The 13,456-nt window shown below is 47.1% G+C and overlaps 1 protein-coding gene across 2 annotated transcripts in view; it reads right to left on the minus strand.

Moving 5' to 3' along the window:
* The window catches only part of LOC109482821 (carbohydrate sulfotransferase 1-like), a 38,555-nt gene that overhangs the window by 1,353 nt on the left and 23,746 nt on the right, over positions 1-13,456 (minus strand). For both annotated transcript variants that reach the window (XM_019785663.1, XM_019785664.1), the window contains exons 2-4: positions 2,918-3,086; positions 1,239-2,001; positions 508-653 (exon numbers count right to left, since the gene is read on the minus strand). In XM_019785663.1, the coding sequence (XP_019641222.1) occupies positions 508-653; positions 1,239-2,001; positions 2,918-3,057 (1,049 nt within the window). In that variant the 5' untranslated portion in view covers positions 3,058-3,086. The remainder of the gene's footprint in view (positions 1-507; positions 654-1,238; positions 2,002-2,917; positions 3,087-13,456) is intronic.

Here is a 13,456-nt window from a genome sequence, read left to right on the forward strand (position 1 = left end):
GGGGGGGGGGGGGGGGTTATAGGCAATGCCAGCTGAGCCGACCTTTTAGCCGAATCGTTAGAGCGTCGGCATGTGGACTGGTGCCCGGGTTTGGTCGTGGGTTCAAACCCCGGCCCGGGACCAGGGGTTTCTATCTGTTTCTACTCGCTCCTCCTGTTTCTTATACTATGCTAAAATAATATTGTAAGAAATCTTGAGCTCCAGAACGTTGAAATAGCCAGTAAATCCCGCAAAAATATACAAAAGTTACAGACTGGGTTCTTCTTGGAGTTGATATAACTAAGTAAAGATATGTGACGCTATTTTGGCTATGAACTTGTATGGAAAGGTCAGGTTATATTTGTGTTACCTGATAGACTTGGGACACATGGGCGGAGAGCTGAGTGCCTTGCTGGAGGTTCTGAGTGAGTGAGTGAGTGAGTGAGTGAGTGAGTGAGTGAGTGAGTGAGTGAGTGAGTGAGTGAGTGAGTGAGTGAGTGAGTGAGTGAGTGAGTGAGTGAGTTTTACCTGATAGACTTGGGGCACATGGGCGGGGAGCTGAGCGCCTTACTGGAGGTCCTGTGCAGTCTCTCTCTGCTGGTGAAGTTGAGGAAGTACCCCAGGCCCGTGAAGTTACACGTCATCATGTCCCCCAGGGTGGGGGCGGCCTGCACCTGTGGCGTCGGTCAATAGTTATTGATCATCAGTTATCGATCATCAGTTGTTGGTAATTGGTTATCGATCATCGGTTATCGACCATCACTTAGTTATTGGTCATAAGTTATCGATTATCATAAGTCATTGATCATTTCTTATTGATCATCAGTATCGATCATCAGTTATTGATCATCAGTTATTGACCATCACTGTCTTGAAAAAAATTTGGCTGCCTAGATGTACTGATACAAAATGGCAAAATATTATGCTTGAAAAAAACATTCAACGACACTAGCATCTGCTTTCCGATAACGGACGAAAAGTGACGGATATCATCCATATAATTAAGTCAGTGCTTGTGTGGCCTCTATAACTCACTCCAATATATAAATGCTTTATTTGCAAATTGACATGAAACTAAAACAACATTTCAGCCTAGTAATACAATGTATTGTACAAAAGGCTGAATTACGTAGTTTTAGGGAACACACAAAATATCATTAATATTTACAAACATAGCCAAACTAAATAACAAGAATATTTTCGTTATTCAGCATGGTTCACCACACTCGGCAATAATCCAGGATTTATGTAATGCTAACCTGCAGGTTCTGGTACGAGACTCTCTGCTCCAGCGCCTTCAGAGGCTCAAACAGGTAAAACACATCCGGGTTCTGGTTAAACAGTTCACCCAGGAACGAGGAGCCCGACCTCCTATTGGTGAAGATGATCACGTGCACCGGGTCAGCCGGCTTTTCATTGGTCCTCTGGCTGCTGGCGTTTAATTGGCTAAGGCCAGCAGGCTTGTCATTGGTTACCTGTTTTCTGCCATTTGATTGGTTGGGTTTAGGAGGTTTTCTACCGACTGTCCTAGTCCTTCCTTTTGACAAGCCCGAAAACTCAGTCTTCCCATTGTTTTGTTGTTTCCTCGCGTTCTGTGGAACATGGTTTGGAGGTTTCCTTTTGGCCGCCACGTCGCCTGGTCCCCTTAGGTTAGGATTTGGTTTTCTACTGATAGGTTTTCCCGGTTTGGGAATATTTCCCGGATTTCTCCTAACTTGACCTGGTTGCTTGGGGGAAAACTGTCGATTTTGCTGAGATGGATTTCTATTGGCTGGAGGGTTTCTTTTGATTGGTGAGTTTGACTTCCCTGCTCTCCTATTGGCTGCTGAGTCAGCCAATTGCTGCACTATGACTCTAGGTGGGGGCTTCTGATTGGCTGGGTTCTGGTTTTGTTTTCCCGCCTGGGACAAAGTTCTGCGCTTCCGGGCGTCAGGTGCAGCAACAATAGGCGGCGCCAGGTGGCGCTCATCTAAAGCATCCTTCAGTCGCACGACCTCCGATTTCAGTTCTGTGACGATTTCCCTGGAGCAAAAAAAAAAAAAACACATCAACCAGACGTTTTTAAACCTAAGCTTCTAGACGTACCTACTGATAAAGACATACGTTTGATCCAGTGCTTTTCTCAGGGTCTAAGTCGGGAGGGGGTACAATTTCCTTGAGGGCATTCTGGCCCTGGAGCTAAAGAGCTGGCCTGTGTAGACCCTGCAAATAGCCTGGCACCCAGACTAGCCCAGGAGCCGAGGGTCTGGTCTGTATAGACCCCAGAGCCAAGGAGCTGGCTTGTGTAGGCCCTGGAAACAGTCTGGCTTCCAGTCTAGCCCCGCGGCTCCCCAGGTTATTACTTAGCCCCTACCAGACTTCAGAAGCGACTGGAAAGAGTAAGAATTGGTCAAATACACAGATAACCTGCCGGGGGAATTGGTCCACTGAAGAAGTAGATTTGCCGGACCCACCTGAAGAGGGAATAGTATACAAGGGGAGTTAGCCGGCCAGGGAGGGTACATTTTGCAACACATGGGTGCGACAAACTGTACTCTCTAGTGGACCAACTCCTCTTGCATGCTATCTTTCTATTTGGCCAATTCTACTCTCTCCAGCCGCCTCCCGAAGCCTGGTAGAGGCTAGTGTTTATAGTGATTCCTTATTGACACAACAAGGAAGTACAGGGACTTTTGTATGGTCTTCTACAACTAAAGATCTAACAAAGCTAAATACATGTGTGGATAACGTCATCTTACGTACAGAGTATATGTATGCTGTGTCTCTAAGATCGAAACATTCTTTAATGTATTTTCCTATTTGAACACTGTATTGGTTATGGTCTAACTATTCTCTTACATGTGGTCTCTAAGATCGAAACATTCTTTAATGACAATGTATTTTAATGTATTTTCCTATTTGAACACTGTATTGGTTATCTTTTATATAATATACGGACCTGAAGTACTGGACGTCCGGTCGGGGGCGGGTGTCCCCACACGGGCGGGAGGTGGTGAGGATGAGCACCGAGGTGAGCAGGAAGGACGCCCCGGTGAACACGCAGAGCAGGGACGAGGCCAGACGGTGCACGTGCATCATGGGGCATGACGGCTCAGGGGCAGTCACACCTGCAATTGGACGAACAGAAAACGTCTTGTAAGACGTTGTCTTTGCCGTGAAAGTCATGAGATCAACTTAAGATTTTGCCGTGAAGGGAAGTACGTCATAGCTAACGGCTCAGGGGACAGTCACATTTGCAGGGGACGAGGAGAAAACGTCTTGAGATCAACTTAAGGCTTTGCCGCGAAGGTTTAAAAAGAGGACAATTGGGTCAGGGGTACCACATTTGCAAACACGTCCGTTTTATAGCCTCAGGCGTCCAAGCAGCCTGATGCCAGAGAGGCAGGACAGTCAGACACGCAACATCTGCTTGCTGTCCGCGGACCGACTGTGTGCACAGAACATCCGCACTGATTGTCATTGGCATTTAGTATTCAAAGAGTGGCCCTTTCTCGTTAGTATGACAGCTACAAGACGAGCCTCTCTAAGTACTGTGGACGTTTTCAAGCACAGGATACGGCTCGTCCCTTTATCAGTAACTGTTTAAAGCTTAAACAGCGAGAAGGTAACTTTGATGGTTTGAAACTGTCGAGCGTGTTGTCTCTTTAAAGACGAGCAGAGCTTGTCTCGTTACTTTGATGGTTTAAAACTTTGTCTCTTTACGGTGAAGGACTCCAGTAAAGTGAGCCTTAATTGTGAAGGCGTTAAGGTTAGTAAAGCTGGCCTATTTATTGTGATGGCTTTAAGACGAGTGGAGGTCGTCTCGCCACTTTGATAGTTTGAAACTGTCGAGCGGCGTGTCGTCTCTTAAAACTTTATCGTGACATTTCCAAGACAAATTAGCCTGTTGGATCCTCCCCTTGCTGTGACGGTTCACAGAGTTCTGTGTGTAAGTTTATATATATTTTAAGGAGGAAGAAGCGTTGGCCACACACAGATGTCTCTAGACTTCATACCAAGTGTAGCCTTCCTTACGGAAGCGACCCAGAAGAAACCGAGAACTGTATACCATCATAAAGTCTATTGAGGAGGCTTGAGGCAGTTACATAGCCTCTACCAGGCCTCGGGAGGCGGCTGGAAAGAGTAGAAATCGGCCAGATAGAGAGATAGCAAGCCAGGGGAGTTGGTCTGCTGGAGGGAACAGTTTGCCCCTCCCGGGGTATACAGTACTACATTGTAGTATTAATTATTCCTGACAACCAAGCAGCCAACACCCTCCCCACCAATCAAAACGTGAGACCTCCCGGAGCGACTGCAAGTTCCCGGGTGATGACGACAGGTTGTCATGGTAACGCCCCAACTGTCGTGCATCACCCATGATGCCCCGGGCGGGTGTGAGATGTCTGTCAAGTCGTCTGCAGTAGGTTTATGTCAGGAAATCTTTGATTTGGGCGGCGTCTGGCCATGTGCATCAGCAGGGGTGCCTGTTGGGGCGGCGGGGGCGCCCATTAAAACATGCTTTAATAGCCTGGTTACAGGACCTACTTTAGCTGCTGAATCTCTTCTGGCTTCTGGCTAACTGGATAATGCTTTATAACTGTTGACACAGCGGAATGTTACACAGAGAGACACTTACTAGTAGTTAAAGCGAGTGTTCCTCTTTAAAGGTAGACATTATTTCATAGATTGTTTGAGAGCCTCCGTAGCATCTTTTCGTCTAATTCTGGCATATCACCTCTACCTGTACTGGGTTCAATATTTTGGCCGGCTGAATAATCCAAGGATAGGCAAAAGGCGCATTGTATTAAAAAGCACCCCCCCCACACACACACACAAATGCAGTTCAATTAGGTGGTAGGGAGGGTCGTAGCTTTTCGTGAAGAATGGGGGAAACTGTACTCTGACAATCAGCTATCACACTTGCTAATTCAGTACCGAAAATCTCTACATTGAACCTTGCACATTGGTTTCCCAAGCACACCTGGGGAGACGAATATTTGCACCGTTTTCTTCTCTGCACACTGGAGTAAAAAAAAGAAATAAGTGTTCTATATTTGCACCTTGCGCGACGTTTCAGCACGTGTAACAGACTGGACCCGTGAACTCGGTAAAAGGACGGCGACTTTGAGGGTAAGAGCAGAACAGGTGTTGTTGGTTATGACATGTAGGGAGAGCAGACGGCTTTCTGTAAGCATCAAAGCTGTCAGGACGACAAACTATGCGGCTCTGCATTCCCTAAATTTCACACAAACAGGGAGCAAACCCGACAGAAGCAGCTTGTCTCGTAAGGTGACGTGAATCGTTTCTAAAAACGGATGACCTTGAAGGACCGTCTCTGCAGCTGAGCACACTGTGGTTCAAGGTCAGCCGTGGGAACGGTGCCCAAAGTTTGGCGTTGCTACTGAGGCTGTACACTGCTCTTTTCCGGCCGGTACAATGAGCGTTGGACCACGACTTACAACAAACCAACAACTAGCCTGGTTACCATTCTTCACGGGCCGGCTTAGGGGTGTTACCGGCTCTAGTCAGACTAAGCAGCGTAGGCCTCTCTTGACATGCTAGATCATTCCAGCCAGCTTTTCTTATTATTGTCTTCGAACGCAGAATTGAAACCGACCCCTTAAAATCCTGGCTTGTGCTAATGTACTCTTCAGGCAGAAGACAGGCTTTGGTTTGTTTTGGATGTGTATTACTAGCCTCTACCAGGCTTCGGTAGGCGACTGGAAAGAGTAGAAATCGGCCAAATAGAGGGATAGCATGCCAATGGAGTTTGGTCTGCTGGAGAGAACAGTTTGCCGCTCCAGAAGGGCATGTTATCTCTCTATTTGGCTACTCTTTCCAGCCACCTATCGAAGCGTGGTAGAGGCTAGTGTATTACGTGTTTTAACGGGCTTTCTTTCTTTACTATTGTATTTTTGTTCGCCAGACAAAGTCTACTTTCTTGCAGTCACTCCAATTTCAAAGATCTGCTTGGAGATTAGCACCAATGCACCTGAGCGTACAGGCAGTACTCCCAGCACAGTAGAGATGCGAGGGAGCCTATGATGGTCTGGCTGCTAGGCTAACAACATCCAGGGCTCTCCCCAAGCAATGAAGCAAGGGTGCTCCCCCTCTCCCCCAAATCCCTTAGTACTTTCCCGTAGTATTTTCATTAAAATTTGCTGATTTTTCACCAATGGATTAGGGAGCACCTCTCCCTAAGAATTTCTGGACTCTCGGAGAGTAGACCGTACTCTCGACCTCATGGTTTAGATTCAGGATCCCTAACCACTAGGCCGCAAACGCCGCATACCCACTTGGCACTTATGTTAACAATTTACCATCTGACACATTCTCTGCTGGGCCCCTCTTACACTGTTTGTGAGTCCATCAGATTCTATCTATCTAAAACATACAGAAGATTAACTTAAATCAACATGTAAATATACACAGTTGAGTACGTGGGAAACAGAAGCAGACAGCGAGGGCCAGACTACTGTGTGTTTAAACGTGTGAGATAATTATACACACATGGGAAAAAACTGGACATAAATCTTTATCTAAAGTACATGCCATCCTTTCGGCAGTGTATAAGTGGCTAGGGATGGGCGACTGAAAGACAAATCAAGAAGAATTGCAAGGTGTTTGATTCATAAAATAAAGAAACGCCATTCTACTTTAAAAACACTGAAGATGAGCAATGTCACAATCACATAACATGTGGTGAACTTAATTCCCTTGTTCTCTATGTTCCTTTCCCCATGAAAAAAAACGTGGACTAGTATTCACCATAAAAATCCAAATGAAGTGTCCATAATTTATCAGAAATGCTGACTTGCTAGGGTTATACATTCATTGAACAACCCTATGACTGGGGCTAACTACTAGTCAAAGTATGCACCATACATGGCCAAATCATACTGCCTTTTTCCATCCGAAATTGGAGTCTGTTGAAGAATAAAGTAGCTGAAGTTTTAGCCTCCATAGGATGCCAAAAACTGGGGGTTTGGGGGTCTTCGTGGTCTTTGGGAGCTTTTATGTGCTATTTTCTGATTGCATATAGACAACATAGCCGGCCTGGTTGAATTCAGAAAACAGCCGAAGACCACCAAAACCCCAGTTCTATAAGCCTGCCACGGAGGCTACTGAAGTTTAAAGCACTGCCTGTGGGTATGACATTCCTCACAATCTCAAGCCGAGTAAAAGGGAATTCCCATAAGGAACGCATCATGACAAGACTGAGAACAAGACGTTTCCAAACATCTGGCCGTGTGACAAGGCGGGACCTCAGGTTAGCATACATGACCGTATTTCTCACAATGCAAAAATAGGTAAATACATAAAAGACTGCTTTGTTATTAGATGAAATACGGAAAGTCTTGATTAGCCCCGTTCGATTACCTGGGTACCATCCGGATTTTCGCTCCGCAACGACGTGATTTTTTCGAGCGTTGCAGAACGAAATCCGGATGGTACCCAGGCTACCGTTCGATATCAAAGAGATCTTATGCTAGCCTTTATCATTTTAATAATTAGGATGTTAAGTTTTGTAACCTCTGTATCCTCAGTGCCAAATAATGTATTTTCAAATATGTAACTAAGGACGAAATTCTATTTTAAATGGTTTTTTATTGTCCAAACAGTACCCGTGCAGTCGCAGCCTTTTATACGGCTGAATTGATGCAGGGTACTAGTATCACATAATAATCAAGTCAATACAAATCACAACAATCAAACAATACACGACACACATATTTGCTCCACATATTTTATGGTATCTTTCACTCAGAACAGGTTACAATCTTCCACCCCAGCATCTGCTTGAAGGTTGTGACAGCCGCTCTGACCTGGGGGAAGCCTGATATATTTATGAGGAAATCGGGATCTCCAAAGTCTGTCATCCGTGATCCCTCCCAGGTCATCTCCCACAGACAAGTTCAAGCCTCAAGGTCAAAAGTCGTGGCCTTGTCGGCAGCAATCAACCAACATGGCCGCCGTGAGACATGGTGATTAAGTTTTCTGAAGCAGGGCTAAAATAGGCTGGGGGCGAATTAAGGAGGGTTTTTGGGGTCATGAAAATAGAAGAAGAAAAACCAAATAACTAAGATTATGTAGTAGCCTCTACCAGGCTTCGGGAGGCGGCTGGAAAGAGTAGAAATCGGGCAAATAGAGAGATAACATGCCAGGGGAGTTGGTCTGCTGTAGTGTACAGTTTGCCGCACCTGAACTGTTTTCTCCGGCAGACCAACTCCCCTGGCATGTTAACCCTCTCTATTTGGCCGATTTCTACTCTTTCGAGACACTTCTGAAGCCTGGTAGAGGCTAAGATTGTGGGGGAAGGAACAAGGATTGTAAAAGTAGCTTAACGGGAAGATAAAAACATTACTGCGGACAAATGCTGACTAAAAATTTTCTCCTGTGAAATTTTGAGTAAAGGAGTGAAATCACGCCCCTGGAACCGGGCTGTACCATTGCACACCGCAGGGGTGCGTGTAACCAATAGTCCGCATGTCGAGAGGCAAACTGGGGACAAACGCGCGAACAATGCCCGAACTGTGCCGACTTCGCAAACTACATAATCGAACATGGCATATGAGGTGATCGTATGGGTTGTCGGCCGCCCCAATCTCCTAGCAGATCCTAGGGTGGCATAAGACAGTCCATGCGCTACCCAAGGGCGTGTTGGACCCTCTCTGGCTAATGGATACTGCCTGGCCAATTTGATACTGTCTTATGCCACCATAGGATCTGCTAGGAGATTGGGGCGGCCACCCGAAAGAGTACAGCCTTTCTGTTGGTTTGATATTTAGTCCTTTATGTAGTCTTAAGTCCGTACGGGCCTTGACTGTATCTCTTTAATCAGATATGAGATAGCCAATAGTGGTAGGTAGTGTATCAGGCTACCTGAAACGTCTGACCGTTTCCAAAATCATATCCAGTTGCTTGAGTAACTATTTTTGGTGTATCTTATTACCTGGATGTCTAACCTTCACCGACGAGATAGCCAATATATTAGTCAGTGTTAGGAGTTTACTGTCACGTGACCAAACGTAATCGGCGTCCACCATCATTTGTTGGATTAAAGCCAAGCCAAGTGCAAAGTCGTTGTAGCAGAAAGGTTAGAAACAAGTATTATTCCTGGCTATGTCTGCTTTTGGGAGTGATGCATACTGTACTTAGAGATCATCAGAAAATGAATAATACCTTTCTCAAAATTACAATATTGTCCTGTAGCAAAACCTTCCAAAACCAACCACTGTAGCTTTCAACTAGTCTCCACCAGACTCCTTTTGCAGGCTGAATAAATAGTAGGCAAAATGGAGCCTCTCTAGCTTACCGGCCATCTTCTCTGGCCAATTATATTCCCTTTTTAGGACGATTTCTACTATTTATTCAGCCTGCAAAAGGAGTCTGGTGGAGACTGGCTCTCAGCCACTGTTACATTAGCTTTGATACATAACATAGAATCTACTACAGAGAAAGTCGCCACATGTTGTCTGGCAGTCTGCGGCTCAGACTGACCACTGATTGACATGTACGGTACAAATTGCCACATGTTGTATCAATATCCGTCCAGACTGACCGCTGCCCGAAGTCGCTACCTTCTGTATCAGATTCCAGCAGACGGTCTGACAGATTGTTACACTGCGGGCGGGGTGGGGGCTTTATGGTACCAGTGTCTGCCTGCCTTGCCTCGACCCTTCATCAGTAAAACAACAGAACTTTACTCTAGTTGCCACATTGTCGACTACAAATCAGTGTATAAATGTGATACATCTATACAGTAGCAAGCCAAATAGTCTGTGCCTCTCTCCTGCTACGTAGTCTCTAGTGACGAAAGGTAGGGGATGCTACCTGAAACATCTGACCGTTTCCAAAATCATACCGAGTTACTTGAGTAACTGTTTTTTGGAGTATATTATTACCTGGATGTCTAACCTTCACCGATGTAGCAAACCAAATGTTTGTTACAACATACCCAACTGTCACAAGCTCCAGGCGGGCTAGCGGCACCCATGGCGGGCATGAGGGAGGCCCTGTGTACATGTGTACCACAGCGCGGGGTCTCTAGTAGCCCAATTACCGAGTTCTAGTCTAGTTCATTCTCTCCTGCAGATCTGTCCCAAGGCTAACGTACTGCTAGCCTCTACCAGGCTTCGAGAGGCGGCTGGAAAGAGTAGAAATCCGTAAAATAGAGAGATAACAAGACGACTTGGTCCGCTAGAGAGTACAGTTTGCCGCACCCGAAATATACTCTCTAGCGGATCAACTCCCCTGGCATGTTATCTCTCTATTTGGCCGATTTCTACTCCTTCCAGCCGCCTCACGAAGCCTGGTAGAGGCTAGCGTACTGCCGCGGGACGGCCGTACCGTGTGTCTGCGTGTGAGGACGAGACTAGTTCTGCAGCTGATTATCGGGTTAGCCGTAATCCTGACACGTGTCTGGAACAAGTGGATTCTCACGAGCTAACCCAGGCGATCAAAGGAATCCTGCTTCTCACATCGGGTCAGTTAATTAAGTCCTCGCTACGAGTGAGCATTTGAGCTTGTCTCAATCATGATGCTTCTAACTTAGGGAGAAGATATGCTGTTACAGTCCTCATGTAACCCGAATAACCTTGGAGTGGCCTTTATGGCCTTGTTAACGTGGTAACCAACGAGTAAAAAAACACACACAATCATTTCGTACCAGGGCTCTACGTTAGTCTCTACCAGACTTCGCAAAGACGTGCCTGCCAACAGTAGCATGGACAGCCATCAAATGTCTGATTTATAGACTACCTAGCCTATAGAACCAGACCCGTTGAGTTGCTGAAAGATATTTTAAAGAACGGCCCGGCAGTAGGGAGAATAACATCCCAGTGGAATAGAGTTAAATGTTGGCAACACAAGAAGCTAGTCTGCAAGAGCCGATCTAGAAACTGCCTACAAGCCGAGCCTGCCTACTATTCTCTAGCCTCTACCAGGCTTCGGGAGGCGGCTGGAAAGGGTAGAAATCGGCCATGCCGGGGGAGTTTGGTCGGCTGGAGAGAACAGTTTGCCGCTCCCGAAACTCCACAGCACCATTTCTACTAAGCATGTGCCTCTCCTGACATGCCAAATCTCTCCAGCCAGTCGGTCTTTCTAATTATTGCCATCCTGAAGGCGAACTAATATAATTTGAAACCGACCCTGTAAAAAACAACCGGCTTGCCCAAACGAGCCTGGGTGGACAGACAGTACTCCCAGCAGCGTAGTGATACCAGGGAGCCTACGGTGGTCTGGCTGCCTGGCTACAGTACTCCCAGCACCGTAGAGATACCGGGGAGCCTACGGTGGTCTGGCTGCCAGGCTACAGTACTCCCAGCACCGTAGAGATACCGGGGAGCCTACGGTGGTCTGGCTGCCAGGCTACAGTACTCCCAGCACAGTAGAGATACCGGGGAGCCTACGGTGGTCTGGCATCCAGGCTACAGTACTCCCAGCACCGTAGAGATACCGGGCAGCCTACAATTGTCTGGCTACCAGGCTACAGTACCCCCAGCACCGTAGAGATGCCGGGCAGCCTACAATTGTCTGGCTGCCAGGCTAACAGTACTCCCAGCACCGTTGAAACCGGGAAGGCTAGGGTGGTCTGGCTTCCAGGCTAACAGTACTCCCAGCACCGTAGCAGGCTAGCATGTCCCGGGCCAGTGTTGTGCTGCCTTCGCACAGGGGACGCGCGTCTGTTGTCTCCCCAACCTGTTAATTACCGAATGCCCAGAACTTGAGCGACGACCTGAACACCTCACTGTGCACACAAGTCGTCCACGCTCCTCCATCGTATACTTTAGGCCCGATTCATAGGACAAAAATACATGCATTTCCGAGGATGTAACTTAACTGTAAGACAGATTTTTCCTGCCTGTAATTAAAAGGCCTGCGGTGTCCTACGAGGGGCATTTTTATGGACCATCGCACGCTAATTCCATAGTAGTGCACCACTCCCGACCGCGTGTAAAACGGACGTTCCCCTGTAGCTTGTGCATGGATTGAGAATTATTCGCCTCAGCAGACATGAAGTGGCTGAGCAGTTAAAATGTCCTTGGGCTGAAGGTGTCCTTCAACGGGTGAGATCACTTTGGTGTTCCGAAATGATACAAGTGCGCTCCTCGCGGAATTTATGGAAACTATCATCAATACACACACACACACACACACACACACACACACACACACACACACACACACACACACGCACGCACGCACGCACGCACACACACACTCACTCACTCACTACAGGGGAGCCTACGGTGGTCTGGCTGCCAGGCTACAGTACTCCCGGCACCGTAGAGATACCGGGGAGCCTACGGTGGTCTGGCTGCCAGGCTAACAGTACTCCCAGCACCGTAGAGATACCGGGGAGCCTAAAATGGTCTGGCTACCAGGCAGTAATTAAAAGGCCTGCGGTGTCCTACGAGGGGCATTTTTATGGACCATCGCACGCTAATTCCAAAGTAGTGCACCACTCCCGACCGCGTGTAAAACGGACGTTCCCCTGTAGCTTGTGCATGGATTGGGGATTATTCGCTTCAGCAGACATGAAGTGGCTGAGCAGTTAAAATGTCCTTGGGCGAAAGGTGTCCTTCGACGGGTGAGATCGCTTTTGGTATGATACAAAAGCGCTCCTGGCGGAATTTATGGGAACTATCATCAACACACACACACGCACACACTCACACTCACACTCACTCACACACTCCCTCACTCCCTCCCTCCGTCACTCACTCAGTCACTCATGTCGTTCGTCCGTCACCATGATGATGTCACTCGCGCAGGTATGCACACATACGCTCTCTCTCTCACATAAACACACACACTCAGTCTCACAGACTCACACGCACACACACACACACACACACACACACACACACACACACACACACACAACAAAAAGACACACACACACACAAACATACACAGCCTCACAGACTCATATACACATACCTGGACAGAAAGACACACACATGCACACACTCAAACAAACAGAAACACATTTACACGCACACACAAACACTAACACACAGTCTCACAGACTCACACACACACACACAGAAACACACAAGGACACACAGACAGGCACACACAAACGCACACACACACATGCACGAACTCACACACACACAAACACACACTTACTCACACACACACTCAGTCTCACAGACTCTCTCTTACACACACAAACATACATAAACACACACACAGACACACATACACACACACACACACGCACACGCACACACACACACACACACACTTATATATATACTACACAGTCTCACAGACTCATATACACATAGCTGGACACACAGACAGACACACACACATGCACAAACTCAAACACACAGAAACACATTCACTTACACACTCAGACGCACACACAAACACTAACACGCAGTCTCACAGACTCACACACACACACGCACACGCACACGCAGAAACACACATGGACACACAGACAGACACACAAACGTTTACACACACATGCACGAACTCACAC

The sequence above is a fragment of the Branchiostoma belcheri genome, unplaced genomic scaffold, assembly GCF_001625305.1.
Source record: "Branchiostoma belcheri isolate BF01 breed outbred unplaced genomic scaffold, Haploidv18h27 scaffold60, whole genome shotgun sequence".
NCBI lineage: Eukaryota > Metazoa > Chordata > Leptocardii > Amphioxiformes > Branchiostomatidae > Branchiostoma > Branchiostoma belcheri.